Source organism: Macadamia integrifolia, chromosome 9 (assembly GCF_013358625.1).
Source record: "Macadamia integrifolia cultivar HAES 741 chromosome 9, SCU_Mint_v3, whole genome shotgun sequence".
NCBI classification, from domain to species: Eukaryota; Viridiplantae; Streptophyta; class Magnoliopsida; order Proteales; family Proteaceae; genus Macadamia; species Macadamia integrifolia.
Genome location: NC_056565.1, coordinates 38,558,473 through 38,577,025, shown reverse-complemented (window position 1 = coordinate 38,577,025; position 18,553 = coordinate 38,558,473). Strand labels below are relative to the sequence as shown.

The window sequence follows — 18,553 nt, the reverse complement described above, 5'->3', positions numbered from 1 at the left end:
TCCTTGATCATTTCAACTGATCTGTAACGGCGAACAAATCTACAGCAACAAAAAAGCAAAGACGGCACATACATGTTGGAAAAACATAGCTGGAAACAGCACCCATAAGTACAAACTATGATCACAATTATTATTTCCTTATTCGTATCCCAGGCGATTCGGATTAATGAGTTTCTCATATTTGTAATGATAGATAGTTGTGAGCCGTATATTAAGGCACATTTTCTACTATTGTTCAATATGAGAGGTTTGTTAATTGAATCTAAGTTATTTGAGTGGTATTTTAGCTTTGGGGGTTTATGGCCAATACCAATAGAGAGATGTTTGTATCAGTGTAGCCCAAGTGGGAGATTGTTAGGTTTTTATGGGCTTAACCGATCCCGACTGATCTATCGGGCTCAGGCTAATCTAGCCCACTCCAAGTGAGATATACCTAGCCCAATGGGTTTTAGGGATTCTATTATAAATAGAAGCTGAAGGTCCCTGCAGTCGTCACTTTAACACCTTCATGGTTTTGGAAGCACAGACTCCCCTCACAGGATTAGTGCATATGTGAGAGAATTCCAAGGGTGAAAGGTTGCAGAAGATCTTACCGGATGGAACTCCATTAAGTAGTTCTTCATTCTAGTCTTCATGGGACCAATCATCAAGCACATGGGACAGAGGTTTGTGATTAATACTCATAGGGCTTCTAAACTTATACATAGGTATTTCTCTACTCCAATTGATTATTATAGATGGGGCAAATCTACATGTTTGTCTGTTCTAAGATACAAGAGGAAAAAATCATTGATCTTGGTTTAGGGACTACACCCATGGTTAATCTCTTTTATGATTCTTGTATTATGAACACTATGGGGTTGTTCATATGATTCTATAGAGTAGAAATGTTAGATCATTTTAAGGTTTTACATCAGACCCTAATTGATTCCCATAAAAACAACTAGAACACGATATCAAATGAAAACAAATGTTTAAATCAAAACATAGATGATTTGTACCTTTCACCTAGTATGCTGAAGATGATTGATGTTGGTCACTGCCACTTTCGCTCTTTTGGCTTGGCGATGGATCTTCTATAGCCCCTTAGACCTCCTTGGTTCTCTCACTTTAGTGGTAAAGTGGGAAGAGTGAATAATGGTTGTAGGGACCCAAAACCCAGTATATATAATACTGTCATGCTCCCAAAACCCTAAACCACAATGGATTGGGCCAACATATCCCTAAACTTGAGAGTGGACCGAACTGGTTCATGCAACTTGATTCTCACCCATTTAATCAGCCCGAATAATTAATTAAGCCCATAAATCCAACAAGAATCCCTAACACAAGCACCAGAGGTCTTTGTACTCAATGAAGACGTGGATGTTTCCTCAACTGCAGGAATACCAAATGGATGATCAATCACAGCAATTGATGACCTTATTTTAGGTATCCTTGACTTAACCAAATGCGGCCTCAAAGGCAAAGCTGGTATAAGAGATGGCGAAATAGGAAATAAAGCGATGGTGGAGTTTTTAAAGTGCGGTGGATTGTAACAGAGACCTTTTGTCTAAGAAGCCTCTTTATGCTGTAATAGACCATACAGAATCTCTCGCTCTGCTGCAACCCATCTGCCCATGGCAGCCACCAACATTCATCCATCATGTTGGGATCCATCTCTCACAGTTGCCGATCCAAATTCTCTCTTCTAGCTTTGAGTTCCCAGAAGAGCATGTAGTGACCTGGGAGGGACGAAATGTCTGCGTAGCTATTGTGCTTAGTGAGGAGAAAGCGGAGTTGCTTCGCTTTTGTAATTGCTCTCAACAGGTTGTCTGCAGTGCTGTAGAGTTAGGAGTCGAAAAGAAAGATAAGCAAAAAATGGGATGTGGAATATGTTTTTTTCTCATTCTAGAATGAAGTCCGTTCTTGATTTCATTGTGGGAATTTAGAACAAGAATCTGTACCTCTGGAATGACAGAAATGCTTTTGGTACAGATATTCCCAGGATGGAATCAAGAACGGATTTCGTTCTAGAATGGGAAAAAAACACATTCCATGTCCCATTTTTTGCTCTTCTTTCGTTTCGACTCCCAACTCTGCAGCATTGAAGACGACCTGTTGAGAGCAGTTACTAAAGCGAAGCAACTCGGCTTTCTCCTCACTGAGCACAACAGCAACGTGGACACTTCGTCCCATCTAGGTCACTAGGTGCTCTTCTGGGAACTCAAATCTAGAAGAGGGAATCTGGATCAGCAGCTGCGAATCCCGACGTGATGGATGAATGTTGGTGGCCGCCATGGCCAGATGGGTTGCAGCGCAGAGCGAGAGATTTTGTATGGTCCATTCCAGCATATAGAGGCTTCTTGGACAAAAGGTCTCTGTTATAGTCCACCACAATTCAAAAACTCCATCCTAATGCCATTACCTTCATCGCCTCCATCTTCGCGTTCTCATTTGCCCTCTTTATTGCCTGTTTTGCCATCTCTTATACCAGCTTTGCATTTGAGGCCACATTTGGTTAAGTCGGGGATACCCAAAATAAGGTCATTGATTGCTGTGATTGATCATCCATTTGGTATTCCTGTTGTTGAGGAAACATCCACGTCTTCATCTAGTACAAGGACTCCGGTGTTTGTGCTCATGGGTGCTATTTACGATTATGTTTTTCCAACTTGTGTGGGCCGTCTTTGCTTTTCTATTGTTGTAGATTTGTTCGTGGTTACAGGTTGGTTGAAATGATCAAGGAACTTATGCTCCAAGCGCAACCGTAGGACAAAAAACAAGAAAAATTAGAAGCCAATCTGCGCTTTCGCCTCACAGCAGGGAAACCTCACAGAACGGTTTCAAGAATTAAACCCAAAAAGCAGGGAACAATGATGATGTAGGAAGAAGATCTAACAAAAACCTTGAGGAACACTAAAGTAAACAACACGCTATGTCTGTCTTTTTGAGTTAAATTTTAAATCTTTTAAGTAGTCTATGAAATGTTCGATGAAAAGCCCAATTGTTCTGAAAAAAAAATGCATTTTAATAAAACATGTACCGAAATAGTGCATTCTATGTTTTGAGAGTGGGAATGCATATTCTGAGAATGAGAATGCATACCAAGCACAGCCAAGTCTCTGGTGAAACTGAAACCATCCCATCTCCTGTTGTTTTTGAAAAATTTCAGTAATTGGTCTTGTGAATTTTTGGCTAATACCGTAATTAATACTGAGGGTTTTTTGTATATTTTTGTGCTTATAAGGACAAACATCCTTGCCGATTTCCTTGTGAAGGGAATTGCTATGAGACCCTTTGTGTCCAGTCGCGATCCTTTCGCATGATCATCCTACTGTTTCTTACCTTCTTGATGAAGTTTATGTTTCCCTTTCAATAATACATGAGAACATGTTATTAACCTAAAAATAGAAAAACAGATGCACAAGTTTGTTACAACAAATGGAGGAAGAAAATTGAAGCCATAGAAGCTCACCAGTTATTCAGTGATTGGAAAAGGAATCGCCATATACTTAGCCAAAACAGCCATTTCAAAAGTCGTAGTTCATCCCCTTAATAGAGTTTCATGGACAATCTCGTGGTGGATGCGATGTTATCAAACTGATAAGCAATAATCAAAATTTTCTGTCATTCCTCTTGTTAGAGTCTTGTCTTGGTTGGAGTTCCATGGGCCTCTATACCGTGGGATTATGTTTTGTGTCTTAAGTCATTGGCTAAATTTAGTTTAGTTGATTTTTCATCTCTTGTCTCTTAGTTTCCTGTTGTGGATAAGATTAAGAGTTCTAATCTGTGATGCAGATTCTTCACCAAACTAAGCTTGTTTTATTAAGAATAAGCCTAGGGTTGGGTCCTATGTATGTTGGGCATTTGATCCCATGTGTTTTGAGTGTAATAGGCCACTTTTATGGGCCTAAAGAGGGGCTCTAAGGTTGCATACGGGATTACAAGTTTGGTTCCTTTTTCATTAGTTTCATTTTTAAGTTGGGTTTGATTTAAGTTATATTTGTTTCCTTAGGAGTCAAGTTATTAGTTTGAGTCAAGTCATTAGTAGTTAGTTTCCTTTTTCAGTTAGTTTCTAATTTCAGTTTTTAGTAAGTATTGTATTGGGAGACTAAATTAAGGTTTCCTTTTGAGGAACCTTCTATTTTGTAATTCACTCCCCATCAACATTATAAATAAAGAAGAGGAGGCTTCTGAAGCTATAATGATTTTTATGAACAAATTAATGGCTGCTGCTATTGTTTTCTCCATGAAGATTTGTCTTATGTTTGATCAAGGCTGATGGAATTGGTGTTTGATCTAGTTGACTCTCTATGGTGTGAAGCCCGAGAGGTCCTCTTCTACTTTATTATATCATTTTTCTTTGCTGTTCAAAGTGTTCAAGACCTGCAACTTCAACCTCAATCCACTACAGGTAACTGAATCTGGTCCTTTCTCAGTTCTGCCCTAGAAATTCTAGAATTTCTTGCTTTCCAATCCTTCTCTCTCCTGGACAGACCAACCATCTGATTAGGCTCAAATGTGGATTGAAGATGCACCTCTCCTAGTCTGAGACTTGACAAAAATTACAGCCCTATTGGACCATCTGATTTTGAGTTATTGAAAATCCCTTCAATTCTGTCCTATAGTGAGTGTTATCCTGTTTTTAGACCTGGGACTGAAATCGATAGCACAGATCTGTTTTCTTCTGATTCCTTTGGTGTTCAGACATATTTTCCATATTGTTACTAACCTATCTCATCATCTCAGCCTGCTGTGGTTTTGTCTATAGTTCTATCTGATTTTCTGTGCATGTTTTGTTTGGGTTGGTTTATGGTTGTTCTTTGGTAAAAAAATCCTGCAGTTGTGAGCTGGTTTGACTTGTCCAAGTCAGCTTTACATTAATCTGGTTGTAATTGTTTCAGTTTATTATAAAGATATTGGCTGGGACGATAGGAACAACATCATACAATCTTCTCTCTCTCTCTCTCCTCTCACTTGGTTCTGGTCTTCTTGCTCTGGTTTACTCACACCTCTCAAAGGAACCAGCATGTTGCATGAGGTTTCAGCTCGAGTTAATTCATCCTCCAGTTGAGCACCTGTGAGTTCATTCAGAGATGTTCTATGCAAAATGCAGTCAAAGAGCTATACACGACCTTATATTTTGATAAGAAGGAAAAGATAGACTTAGCTATTTCTAGGTTCTGTTTATATGCCGAATAACGAGGCATATCAAGTGATCAAGTGTAAATTATAACACAAAGTTTTCCATGAAAATTTCTACCTCGGTTGGAGGCAGAGGTTTGCAAATAAATTTTCTGCAAATGGAGAGAAGTCGAAATGGGAAGCTGTTAAATTCCAGTTATGCTTGAGCCTAGAAAAACTGGAAATAAAGCAGCCTACTTGTTGAACATAGTTGTCAAAAGAAAGTGCTTCCTTGTTGGAAATGGAGGTTGCGGCGTTGCCAAATAACTTTCACAAGTGGAAGATTATAAATGGGAAGGTTGAATTCTAGGTTATGTTGGTTGACCCACTTCATTCGCCAAGAAAATGATCTTCGCTTCGCGGGAACAACAAAAACACCTGCTGTTTCTCACAAGCCTAGGGAATTTTGGGTGGAAGGTCAGTGTACAACCATTTTTAGCATTTTACGAAGTGCAATGTTGTTTTCTATCCTGTTTGACAAAAGGAATTGATTGGAAATCTATCTTTTTGAAAATAGTTGATGAAAAATGACACAAAAAGTTTCTCTAAAAATATGTTGTGATTCATTGTATTAAAGTTACTACGTAGCAATGAACATAGTTGTCATGGCATCGCCTAGGCGTCGATTTGGCATCCTGGCGGAAAAAGAAGTTCATGGCAGTGCTACAATTTATGTGACTCACAAATAGCTCACAAATAGCGGTCGCTATTAGCTAACAGGCGCCGCTATGGCACCGCCATGGACGCCAGGTCACGCCTGATTCACTAGGCGGTCGATTTTTTGTAAAATGCAGGGTATATATTGTAGGCTTGTAGCATGCTAAATAACTTTAGAAAATAGGGGAAATAAAAAAATAGCATACTAAACTTTAGAAAATAGGGAAAATAAAAAATGACACATGGGCGATTTGACCGCCATGGCAACACCATAACGGGCGATTCATCACCAAATCGATTAGCCACCCCTCCACCGCCTTGGATCGATTTGATGCCGTGACAACTATGGCAATGAATGACGTCAAGTTCTAAGACAAATTGAGTATGCTGGTGTCAAGTTTAAGCTTCAAATGATAGGTGAAAAGTCCATTATTATGTGGTAGATATGGTTGATTGGATCACCAAACTTGGCGTGTGAACAATCTAGGGGCTTCCTACCTATCTAACAATTCAGATTATTACATGTGGCTCAGAATGAGACGTCTGGTGCACCATGTCCTGCATTGTGACTTGTTCTATTCTGTTGCCTATAAATTCACAAACAGTTCAGATAGCTATATGTGCTCAGAATGAGATGCCTGGTGCTCCATGTCTAGCACTGTGACTTGTGTTATGCTGTTGCCTTTAGATTCATTTGTTCACGTATCAAAAACTGAATTCTGTCTAGCCAAATTGATTAACCTTCATTTGTATCTTGTACTTTTATTCATCACATGTCATTGATACTTTTGCAGACAATGGAAACTAGGCCCACTGTTCCTGATCGGAAGTTACTTGCAAGGCTTGTTTTGGTAAGAGAAGAAGCTCGGAATATGATGGGGGGTGGAATATTGGATGAAAGAAATGACCGTGGTCTAAATACTCTCCCCGAAGCAGAGGTGTGTTCATTTCAGTTTCCGATACTAGTAATGAGGGAACATGTGCTCCTTTGGAAAGAAAAATTACTAATTTATTTACTTTGGGATCTCTCCATAGCAAATTGCATTCACAATCTATCAAATTTATACTTTATAATCATTAACTAAAGATAGTGCTGTTTCCAACACACTCCTTTGTCCAAAATTTTAACATTTCCAGATCTATGCCACCCATCTTTAGTAGGGCAAAGTCATAATATGTAATTCTTCTTTGGTGCTGATATTATTGTTTGGGTCTTTAAGTCTTATCTTCTTCCAATTGCAGGTGAACTTTCTGACCAAGCTAGTTGCTTTGAGACCTGGAAAAAATGTCCAAGATATGATAAAAAATGTAATGCAAGGAAAAGATGAAGGTGCAGACATCTCAGACGATGGTGAGGACGATGCTGTCAGACCATTATCAGGTGGCATTGCGGGAAGGGTGAGTTCCTATATAGTTTTTAAGTAAAATTTCAAACCCTTTGTCTTGGAAAGCATGCTTACATGAATATTGGCATTGTGGAAAACTGAAACTGCAAGTGTAATTTCCAGGCCAGTGTCACAGGTCGTAGACCACTTCCTGTGCGTCCCGGAATGTTCCTTGAAACTGTTTCCAAGGTATAAGGGATCATAAACTTTTAATTGCTGCTCTTTGGTCAAATATGGAGTGTATCATATATTAATATGTATTTTCTCACTAAAAAAAAAAAAAAAAAAAAAAACTAATGTTTCTATTTCATGTAACTGTTAGGTTCTGGGTGGTATCTATTCTGGAAATGTACCTGGCATTACAGCACAGCATCTGGAATGGGTAACCTGCCTTTGCTTTGGTCACTGTTTCATATTTCAGATTTCTTATAACATCTTAGTGAGAAAACAATCAAGAAACCTTGGCTTTTGGGCTTGGTCGTGTTTGTTGAGTTCAAGCCAAGCTTACCCAGCGGAAGAAATATGATTACTTCCTGAATTGGTTTGTGGATGTATCAAATTCCTATTCTTTTCTTCATGATTTTGAGAAAAATATTGAGAGTCTATCATCTGAATTTTATGTTTTAGTTTATTTGTTAAATTATTTGAAACGAATGCTTAGTGGATATACAGGCATACTGTGGTACACCATTAATGCAGGATGCCGACATTTGTCTGAGTCGCACACACGTTATACCTGATGTTGCCAACTCTATTTTTCCATTATTAGCCCATCTACAAACATGCTTCTACTTTCCACTAAAAGATAAAAATAAAAACAAATTTCCTCTAGTTTTCTCCTTAGATTTCTCTAAATTTTAGAAGGGCTTCTGTTAACTGATGACCAATTCACAAGAGCTGTTTTTCTTGTATGTAGGTTCATCAAAAGACCCTTCAAGTTCTCCAAGAAATGGCATTCTAGTTTTCTGGCAGATAACTTATATTCCGATGCAGTGCCAAGCCGTTTTTGCCAAGTTCAGGTGATGATTATAAATTTTCTCTTTGTGCCTGAATGTAGAGGCTTGTAGGCTGGGTTTTGTGTTGTAATGGCTTTAGATTCCTGAAATTTAGAAACTCTGGTATCATTTGTATATATACGAAAGCATAGAGAGAGTATTAAAAAAAACGTTCTTATTTCTGAGATCAGAAACATCATCCCTTTCACGTAAATCCTCTGGCTCCATTTGTTTCGACATGAAAGAGTTGGTAAAACAAATTTTACCATAAAATTAGAATTTATGCTGTTTGTTTTGTCCTTTGAAAAAATGTTCGTTAGAGAAATTTTTTATCAAATGCTATGCGTTTGGCAGAAAACACCATGACAAATTTTATGCCTAAAATGTGCATATAACAACCAGTGAAACATTAACTTTATTCCTCAATAAAATCGAAAGAAACAAAGTCGTGACTCGTGAGCATCCTCTCCAAGAGATAGTTTCCTATATCCAACACTGAGCTTGCTCGAACAAATTAAGCCATGAGCATCTGCAACAGGAGAAGCTCTTCTGAAAACTGTTCCTCTATTGGAGGTAAGAGTTTGGTTTTAGTCACCAAAACTGTTCTGCCTTCCCATCCCTCCATCATTCTGTTCGCATCTTCAGGCCCTAATTTTTTTTTCACGTCAGGGAGGGTGTTTCATACCCTCAGTCATTAATCAGAAGAGGGTAGGCTCTGGAGGTTTCCCCAAAGTTATCTGCACAACTCCTCCCTCTGTTTGTCGTTCGCCTGGATTCAGCGGTAGAAGGATTGACCAAGGTACGCTCTCAATTCTCAATCTCCATTTCCATCTCTCGTCTTCTGTTTTTCTCTTCTCCCTATTCCTTCTCTATTTTGTTGCTCTATTACGATATCGATGATGCATATGGTGGTGGTGGTTTTGGTTTTCTTGTTTCTATTTCGACTGATTGAAGTAGTAATAATGTGATTATATTTTGTAATATGTCTTGAAATTTGGATTGCCGGATATTAACTGAACATGTCTTCAGGATTTCGGATCATTTCTCTAAAGTTAGATGGGGTTTTCCAGCTTCCAAGTAGTTGACCCGCTTGATGTTTGACAGCCATTGTTAAATTAATGTTTAGAAGCTTAGCTTCTTTCTTGTTTCTTCTTAATGTCAGTTTATAACGTGAAAGAAATTCTAGCTTTAGTACATTAGGGATTTCTGACTTTTTCAAGGCACTTCCTGACCTAGTAGGCACGTGGTTTTATCACACAATCAGGGACTCAGGTTTCTTCACTACTTGTTTTTGTTTTCGCCTTCTCGGTGGTTTCATTTTTTGTTTTATTGATTTTGATCTTAGTACTTAGTGATTCTTAATGAGTTGATGTGGCTTAATGTTGATTTTTTGATGCTTATGTTATATATGTTATATGTTAAGCATACTTTCGTGCTTAGCGGGGCTGTCAAGAATTCATTTGCTCCTTTCTCCTTTCTCCTTTCTCCTTTCATAAAAGTAGGTTGGGTTTGGGTGATGAATTGCCTTGGTGGTGGACGTAATACATGTAGGATGCTTTGGCTTGGCCGATCTATATTGATACGTCAGGTAGACAGCCGGTACCTTGTTATAGTTTATCGTAATAGGCCTGTGGCTGATCCATAGTGTTGCGTCAGGTAGACAACCGGCATTTTATTATACTCAGCCATAAACAGTCAATCTTTTTGCATTGATCCTTGTGCTCGTCCTTGCTTGGAACATCCATGTAGTTGAACTTGTTAAGTTGGGATAAGGCTTTGGTTGTTGTATGGTTTTAAGTATCGGTGCGTATCATGCCGTATCGGTAGGCATTGGCACGATACATACCCATACGCTACGGGAAATTTTGGGCCTCTTTTTGTGTATCGGCGTATCGTACGTATCGTATCGTGTCGTACCGTATCGATACCGATACGTACGATACTCTACGATACGAACTTTTGAAAATATGAAAATTCCCGAGAGTATCGGTACGTATCGAAGGTATCGTGCAGTATGGAGCCATATCGTACCGTATCGGTACGATACAGCTACTTAAGTGTGAATTTTTTGTTGTTATACGGTACGATACGGCTACTTAAGTGTGAATTTTTTGTTGTTTGAAACAAACACTTCACACTCTCACCAACAGTTTTCTATATTTTGCTTCTTTCTTCCCCTTTGATTCACACACCTTTTTGGAGACTCAAATGGTAGATTGAAAGAAATATTGTGGAAGTGAATGGTTCAAAGAAGGAGAGAAACATAGTCCAAGAAGAACCTTGAAGGCTTGAACTTGAAAGTTGAAACATTTGAATAGTAAGTTCTTGAATCTTTACTCACTTTTTTCAACTTTAACCTTATATTTTCAAGTTTTTTTTATAAATCTAAGGTTCATCATACTTAGAATCACATTTTATGCATCATTATTATATGAAATCATTGGATTTATAAGGATTTACAAACTTTTTTCAAGAGAAAATGAGGGTTTCAATTTTTTTCAAATTTCTTAGATCTACTCATGCTCAATGGTTAAAAATGTTTAGATTTTTTATATGTTATGTAAAAACAAGTGCTCTACAACTTCCATGGAAATTTTTGATTTTTCTCAAAAAAAATATATTTTTTAAAATTTTTTATTCCGAAATTAATTAAAAAAAAAAGAAAAATCCCCAATTTTTTTTTTTAGAAAATTTAGTTCATTCAACTCTTAAAAATAATGTCATAACTTATAATTACTAAATACATGATTTCAAATGAAACCCACATTTTTTCCCCAAAAAAGTGAGGGTTTCAAATTATTATTTTTTATTTCTCAGATCTACTCAAATATATTGATCCACACTTTGTTGATTTTTTATATGTTCTTTAAAAACATTTAATCTACAACTTCTATAAAAAAAAATTTAATTTTTCTACAATGAATGGGAGACCCACTACCATAAATATTTCGACTGGGGTAAATATTGTGCCTATATTCGACAAGTGCAGAATATCATCGTAGTTGCTCCTATTGAAGAAGAAGGTCCTAGCCAAGGATTTGAACCACCACGACACTCTTCATGGCACTTATCATAGTGGCAATGGCAATGAGGAAAGAAAAAACTATAAGAAACTCAAACCTCATCATTTTGAACATTTTCAACTCAATATATTTGTCTATCAATACGATACCCTCTACTTAAGTATTTATGCATTCTACATGTTATATATAGCTTTTTTTAACTGTTTTTTTATGCAAAAGTGTATAAAAATGTGTTCCCTATCCATTTATATGCGTATCTTTAGTGTATCTTAGCGTAGCTCCGATACGATACGATACCCTCCGATACGTATCTTAATTTTGACCGACCGATACGGCGACCGATACCGATACTTTAATCCTTGGGTAAGTATAATAAATACTTGTATTTTTTATGTCTTCTTTTCTTTATATTTATAATTTGGTTTCATAATTATGTATTTATATTATATGTTAATATGTTATGATGATTCATTATTGATGATTGATGATTGATGAACTTAGTTTATTCACTTTACTGATTTGTTTTTTGATGAATATCTTACATTGGTATGAATATGAACCTTTAATATTTATTTAACATACGAGTAATAGGATTCAACTAGGATTTGAGCCAAATTGATTGGTTTTAAAAAAAAAAAATTACACAGGAACGCTTTAGTCAATAAGGCGACGCTTTATGCCCGCCTTATCGCTAAGGCGCTCCGAAAGACCCTCAAATGCCTCTGTCGCCTTACCGCCTTAAAAATTATGTCTGCCATAAAGCGAGAGGGTTGTAAGGTATGATATGGTCCCAGGAAGAGAAAGAAGAGAAAGATTTGGAGAGGGCAAGGGACCATACAAGGCTGTCCCCTCTTCCCCGATGACCTGAGGGAATGTGGGGGGAAGGAAAGACCAGATGTCAGAGAAGGGAGGGATAGAGGGAAGGGGGGGATCCAGAAGCCATTGGAGATGATGGACATAACAAGGGTTTTTTTGGGGAGACCAGAAGAATAGACAACTCTACCTCTAACAACAAAATAAAAGTCATCATCAAGATGCCAATTGTCAAGCCTGAGGAAGGTAGAGGAGCCATCATCAATGAGGGAGGAGATAGCCTTAAGACCAAGGGGTCTACGGTTTACGATTTTACGCCAAACCCAGGAAGCATTGGCTGGAATTGGAACAATCCATGGTTCATGAGTTTAATTCCTCTACAATTGTTACAACTTTGAATATAACATTTATTTTATAAAACGGTACCATAATTCTTTTCTCCATTCATCCAACATTTTTCTTTTATTAAAAATCTCATTAATTAACCTAGTAAGCCATGATACTCCACAAATTCCTACACCCTTCCAAACATATATTGGGATACCATATGGGTCCACTATTTAAAACATTTTCATCTTTTAAGGCTTCTTTTAATTCAGCCACCCTAACTTTCCACATATATATCTTTAGTAGGTTTTCGAATGTTATTATAATTTTCCAAGATACTATTACTTGTCTTAATTTGATTTAGTAAACTGTAGAAATATTTAGTCCAACTCTCTTTAATCTCTTCACCGTTTATTAAAATATTATCATCTTCACTTGTAATATATAAAAATTGGTTTAAATCTCTACTCTTATTTTCCCTCAGTATGGCCAGTTCATAGATACCCTATTCCACTTCCTTTGTGCCTAACTTAAGGTCAATAAATATGATAAGAACATAAAAATGCAAAAATATAAGAATATGATATTGTTTTAGCGTTGTACCTTTGTTTGGCAGCAACTGTCGAACTGTTCTGAAAATTGTACATACTTCATTGCTAGAACAAGATGTAATATGATAGTAAAACAAATAAATAATGCATTTAAGTCATGATCAAACATACATCAACATTAATTAGCTAATATTTAGAGTATTAGAGTAGTATATTATGCGACTCCAACAAGTCACTACTAAAGTCAAACACTGAGTATGTAACTTACACAATAGTACAACAGTAATCATAATGACTATGTAGTATCTCCTATCTACTGGAAAGAACTATGACGGCCTGGCTGGATTCCACGCTCAATACGATGGAGTCGACGTGCATTTTCCTCTAACTATGCCACAACTGAAGAATCGAACGTAGTCCTCCACAGCTGCCAAAAAGACTGAGTCATCTACATACTAAAGGTAACCTATCTGAGGGTACATATCACCACCATAGTATGAAGAAGAAGAACCCGCCATTGAGTTACTGTCAACTGATGGTTTGGCAACGTGTACGGGTTGGCTGGGTATGAGAATAAACTGTCCACAAAGCCAATACCATGTGACTAGGTCTAGGAGCCATAGTCAGTACTACTAGGAATAGATGAACCAGATGTATGCCCCATCCCAGTGAATTGACCATAAGGACCATGATACTGCGATCAGGTGCTCCCTCCAGTAAATGATGGGACATACCATTGCCCACTCCCTCTACTCTCACTATTCAGATGACTATCCCCTCCACTCAAACTCATTCCACCAATAGAAGTAGATAGACTATCATTGCTCATACAATCTCGTTGCCCTTCACCGAATCGACGACGAGGCCCTCTACTGTAACCTGAACTCCTCCCTCCACCTAATGGCCGTGCACCATGATTAGAATCTTGTGTGGCATACTCAAACTGACTCCCTAGTGAATCGCACTGGCTCCGACCGTGTATCGGCCTTGCTCATACTGCTCTTGAACTCCTTCAAATCTATCACCACCACCTCCCCCATCACCACGATCGCCATCATCATCGTCATCACCATCACCGTCGCTACCATCATCACCCTCCTCTCATCTCCTCCATCTCCATCACCATCACCATCACCATCACCATCATAACCATCACCATGTGTCTATATATGTGGTTGTGTTTGAGTCTGGGTGTGGGTACTACCACCCGATGAAATGGACCAATCATCTTCATCCCCACCAGGTGCAGGCATGAATGGTCGAGGGGTCTATGAATGTATCCTTCCATCTGTAGCCATATAATCATCAACATTGACCTACATCTCTTGCACTAGATATGAGTCCGACCTACCTCCCGGCTGATCCATCAACGGCTTGCCTCTATCCCTCACCCAGTCCACTAGAGGATCCTCATCATTTGAGTCAATCTGAAAAATATCAGCCAGCTCGATCTAGCCCCTATCATTATCCTGACCCATGCGTATGTGCTACATCCTCAGTCTCATATTATAATGCACATACACCAAGTAATTCAGATGTTGTGAACCCAATCGATTCCGCCTCTTCGAATGGATGAGTGAAAATGTGCTCCAATTTCTCTCACAACCATATGCAGAACATGTCTGGGAGAGTATTTTGATGGCAATCTTCCTCAATTCCGGAGACAAACCCCCATACAACACCCACCATTCAGCTGCATTATAAGTTACAACAAGTGTAAAAGATTATTTATGTTCCAAAACACTACACTTGTATAAGTAACATACTGAAATTTGGATTTCATACCAGGATCAGTATTTCGTAGGACCCGCACATGCTGCGGGAGCCCCGAAGCTGCCTAATGCATCCCTGAATTCTTTCGTCTATAACAAATTTACAAATACGACCCTAGTTAACAACCATTGTATTGAAATTTAGATTCCTATAGTGTAATAGTAGTACAAAACTAACCTCAGTATTGGCTTTGGATTGTAGATCGGGCTTTGATTGTAACTTGGCAACCACTTGCTTCATTGCTTCTAGAAGATCTGGATCCAATGCAAGTCTCTTGATGTACTGATACCTAGGGTTTAAATAGTATGCTGAAATGCGACGAAACATATTATTGTTAATGTGAACATTAATGCATTTTTATATCACATAAAAGAATTTCTTCAACTTTGCTTACCAGCCTTATGCAACGGATGCGAAAGCTGGCACTCCCAACGGTCTTCTATTATTTCCACAAATTTCCTACTTCGACATGGGTTGGCAACATAGACATTTTCCTTCATCATTGCAAAATAGCAGCCCACAAGCTTGGTAAGGTGGGTTTGAAAGCAAAATCCACCAATTTCAACACGCCAACAATTGGTGCCAAGATTTTAACCACTTTACCCAATTGTGTCCAAAACTCCTCTGATGAAATGGTTACTCGTGCATCCCTACCACCAACTGATCCTACTTCCCTCCAACCAAACCACTCCTTAGATGCAAACATGGATCGAAGACCAACTTTCTTGGATTCAAAACTCTGGAGTGCAATATAGTTGGTAGCAAATCTTGTGAGACCGGGCCTAACCAAGTCACCCCCGCACTTCTCCCTCAATAGGTTCAATGAAAACCTAAGATTATAAACAAATGTGTTCACTTGCCTAGCCCTTTCAACCAGAGTCGGCACAATTTTAAGTTTCCCCATATCCTTCAATATTAGGTCAATGCAGTGTGCTGCACAAGGAGTCCAAAAGAGTTGGAATCTAGGGTTGTTCATCATTTTAATTCCGGCCTTCTTGTAGTTACTTCCATTGTCAGTCACAATCTGAACAACATTTTGTATCCCAACTTCTTCCACAACATCCTTCAAATGCTTGTAAATATATTTTGCATCATTTCTTTCCTTAGATGCATCAATAGACTTCAAGAAAATGGTTCTACCATCACAATAAACCATAAAATTAATGATGGACTTTCTCGTAGGCCCTGTCTAATAATCATCACATTATGGTTACCCCATAGCTCTTCCACATAACTTTTAACTCATCAATATATGCTTTCAACTCAACCTTCTCCTTAGGCAAATATACATTCATCAACTCATATGTAGTTGGCCCCTTTATCCCTGAACTGGCCTCAGCCACAGCATCAACCAACTGCTGGTAATAGGGACCTGTGGTGGCGTTTGCTGGGATGCTATGAAATAACATCCACTTAGACACTGCCTCCCCAACATAAGCCTGCATGTCTCCCCACATCCCCTTTATCTTACGCTGCTTACTACCCTTTTTCTTGTACACACGGGGATCCTATTGTAGCACGTTGTACTCTGTGATCTCCTAAAGGCAAAGGAATCTATGAAGATCCACTACCTCCAGCTCTAGATGGACCAGCTCCTCCATGTCTACGCCTTTCCGTCTTCTTATGAAGACTCTGTCAGCTCAATGCTTGCACCTGCTGCCATTGCCTAGCCTCTTGCTCAGTTTCTATGTCATCAGGCACATACACCGGGTTATCAGTGTCATCATCACTATCATCATTATATTGATGCACAGGAGCATGTAGTGCCTCCTCAAACTCTCATTATATTGATGCACAGGAGCATGTAGTGCCTCCTCAAACTCTATCCTCGTCTTCTCTTTTGCCGCTTTTCTCTTATTCCCCCTCTCCATATCTTCAGCTATGGCCTTGGCAATATAATTAGGCACTTCTCTGCATCTAGTCACATCTGAGGAATTTCCAACCAGATGTTGCTTAAGTCTTGTGGCCCCACCACCCATAAACCTCTTATAACAATAGCTGCATTTTGTATGCCTCTTATCGCCATCAATCGGCTCTCCATGTTTCCATGCAATCTCTCCACTATCACAACTACTATCATGTCTCCCACCTCCTCTCCCTCTTCTCCCGCCTTCCTTATCGCCTCCTTTAGCCATTTTATGTCACCCTAATGCTGATGCATAGAAAAAAAAAGTCATTATTAACTTACAAGTATATGGTAGCTGCTTATATTTTATTCTTACATAAAAGTATTTTTTAATCAATTTTAGAAAATATTTTAATGATATAATACAACAAAATCAAAGATGTTATAACATAACAAGCATATAGTATGCTCCAAAACATTCTACTATTAATCTCCTATTTTTATTTTATTTTTAAAATCAAAACAGAAAATTTTACCTATTTTTAAAATTAATTTTCAATTATTAATCTATTTTTCATATTTTTTGAAAATTAAAATAAATAATTATCGGTTGGAAAAAAATTTCACTCCGATGGAGTAATAGAACAGCCATTGGTGACTAACATATATATAGTTGACAACCATCAAAGCAATATTTAGCATAAAAAGTAACAATTTATGTTAATGGAAAATGAATTTTTAAACCAGAAAAAAAAAAAAAAAAAAAAATAGGGTGATTTACATCAACCTCCCCTCGCGTTTGTCTATATTATGTTTTCCCAACCTAAAATTTTTTTATTACATTTAAACCCAAAAAACTAACACCGTTACGCTAGTGTTAGTTTTGAATTTTAAAAGACAAATTGCCACTAACAATTTATATACCTATTATACCCTTTATCACTTTTATAAACCAATACCCATCACAAAGCAACCCCAACAGAAGGAAAACACCCTTACCTTGCTCGACCAAGGTGGAGAAGAGCTGCATTTTCTGGCGAAATGAAGGGAAGTCTCCGGCAAAGATATAAAAAATTTTGGGCACTGAAAAATCCTTCTTCATGCTACTCTAAGAACCTATACCTTGCTGGTAATTAATTTTGAACCCAGGGTTTCACTGTGTAATCGATACAGAGACCATTGAAGCTAATATCAGGCTTGAACATGTTTGATTCAACTTGGATTTTTGTTTTAAAAGAAAATTCTAAAAGAGTAATTGCAACTCAATCTGAATTATAAAGCTCTATTATTGATCTATCAGGAAAATTTTCCCATTGAGGAAGCATAGATTTACCTTCAAAATAAAAAAGAAGACAATTGAAATGAGCAACAGATTGAAATGTCCCACAGATGAATCACATGCATCAGGTACTTTGAATTGATTTTCAGTAATTAAAGTCTGTTTTATTTAAAATCAGACAGAGGAAGTAATAAAGCATTCAAATTCGAAGTGTTGTGGGATGATTGATGGATTGACTGATTGCGCTGGATCGTTTGAACAATAATAAATGCCTGAATCCTGAAACGGTAAACCTCCCCTCCCTTTTTGAGCTTTTGCTGAATCTGTAAATGTTGAAAAAAATCAAGAATATCGCTCAAGCGGAAGACATGGAGGACAGGAATTTGTCGCAGCGAATATGGGAACAGGAAAAGCAGGGTAGATTTATGGGAGCTTTCACCATTGTCTCTCTTGGCCTCTTTCTGCACCCCATGCTTTCTTCTCTCTCTACTCTCGAGACGTTACTCTTTCATCGGTCTCAAACTCTCAAACTCTCGAAGTCTCACACTCTCCCCATCTCCCTCTCTTTAAGCATAAGGGTTTATTAGTTCCTCTCGTTGATCGATACTCTTCCCATTTCCCTCTTCGGCATAGAGGTCATGTGTGAAGTTGTGTCGTGTGTCTTCTCCTCCGAAACTCAAGAATATATCTGTTGAACTTAGTGATAATCTCAGGTTGCCCTCCATTCTTGAGACTTCC

At 38.1% G+C, this 18,553-nt stretch overlaps 1 protein-coding gene across 1 annotated transcript in view; it reads left to right on the top strand.

Moving 5' to 3' along the window:
- Positions 1-8,413, top strand: part of LOC122090086 (protein PEP-RELATED DEVELOPMENT ARRESTED 1, chloroplastic) — a 39,163-nt gene extending 30,750 nt beyond the window's left edge. The window contains exons 5-9 of the mRNA XM_042659924.1: positions 6,618-6,761; positions 7,066-7,221; positions 7,332-7,397; positions 7,531-7,590; positions 8,125-8,413. Of these exons, the coding sequence (XP_042515858.1) occupies positions 6,618-6,761; positions 7,066-7,221; positions 7,332-7,397; positions 7,531-7,590; positions 8,125-8,169 (471 nt within the window). The 3' untranslated portion in view covers positions 8,170-8,413. The remainder of the gene's footprint in view (positions 1-6,617; positions 6,762-7,065; positions 7,222-7,331; positions 7,398-7,530; positions 7,591-8,124) is intronic.
- The last annotated feature ends 10,140 nt before the right edge of the window (positions 8,414-18,553 follow it).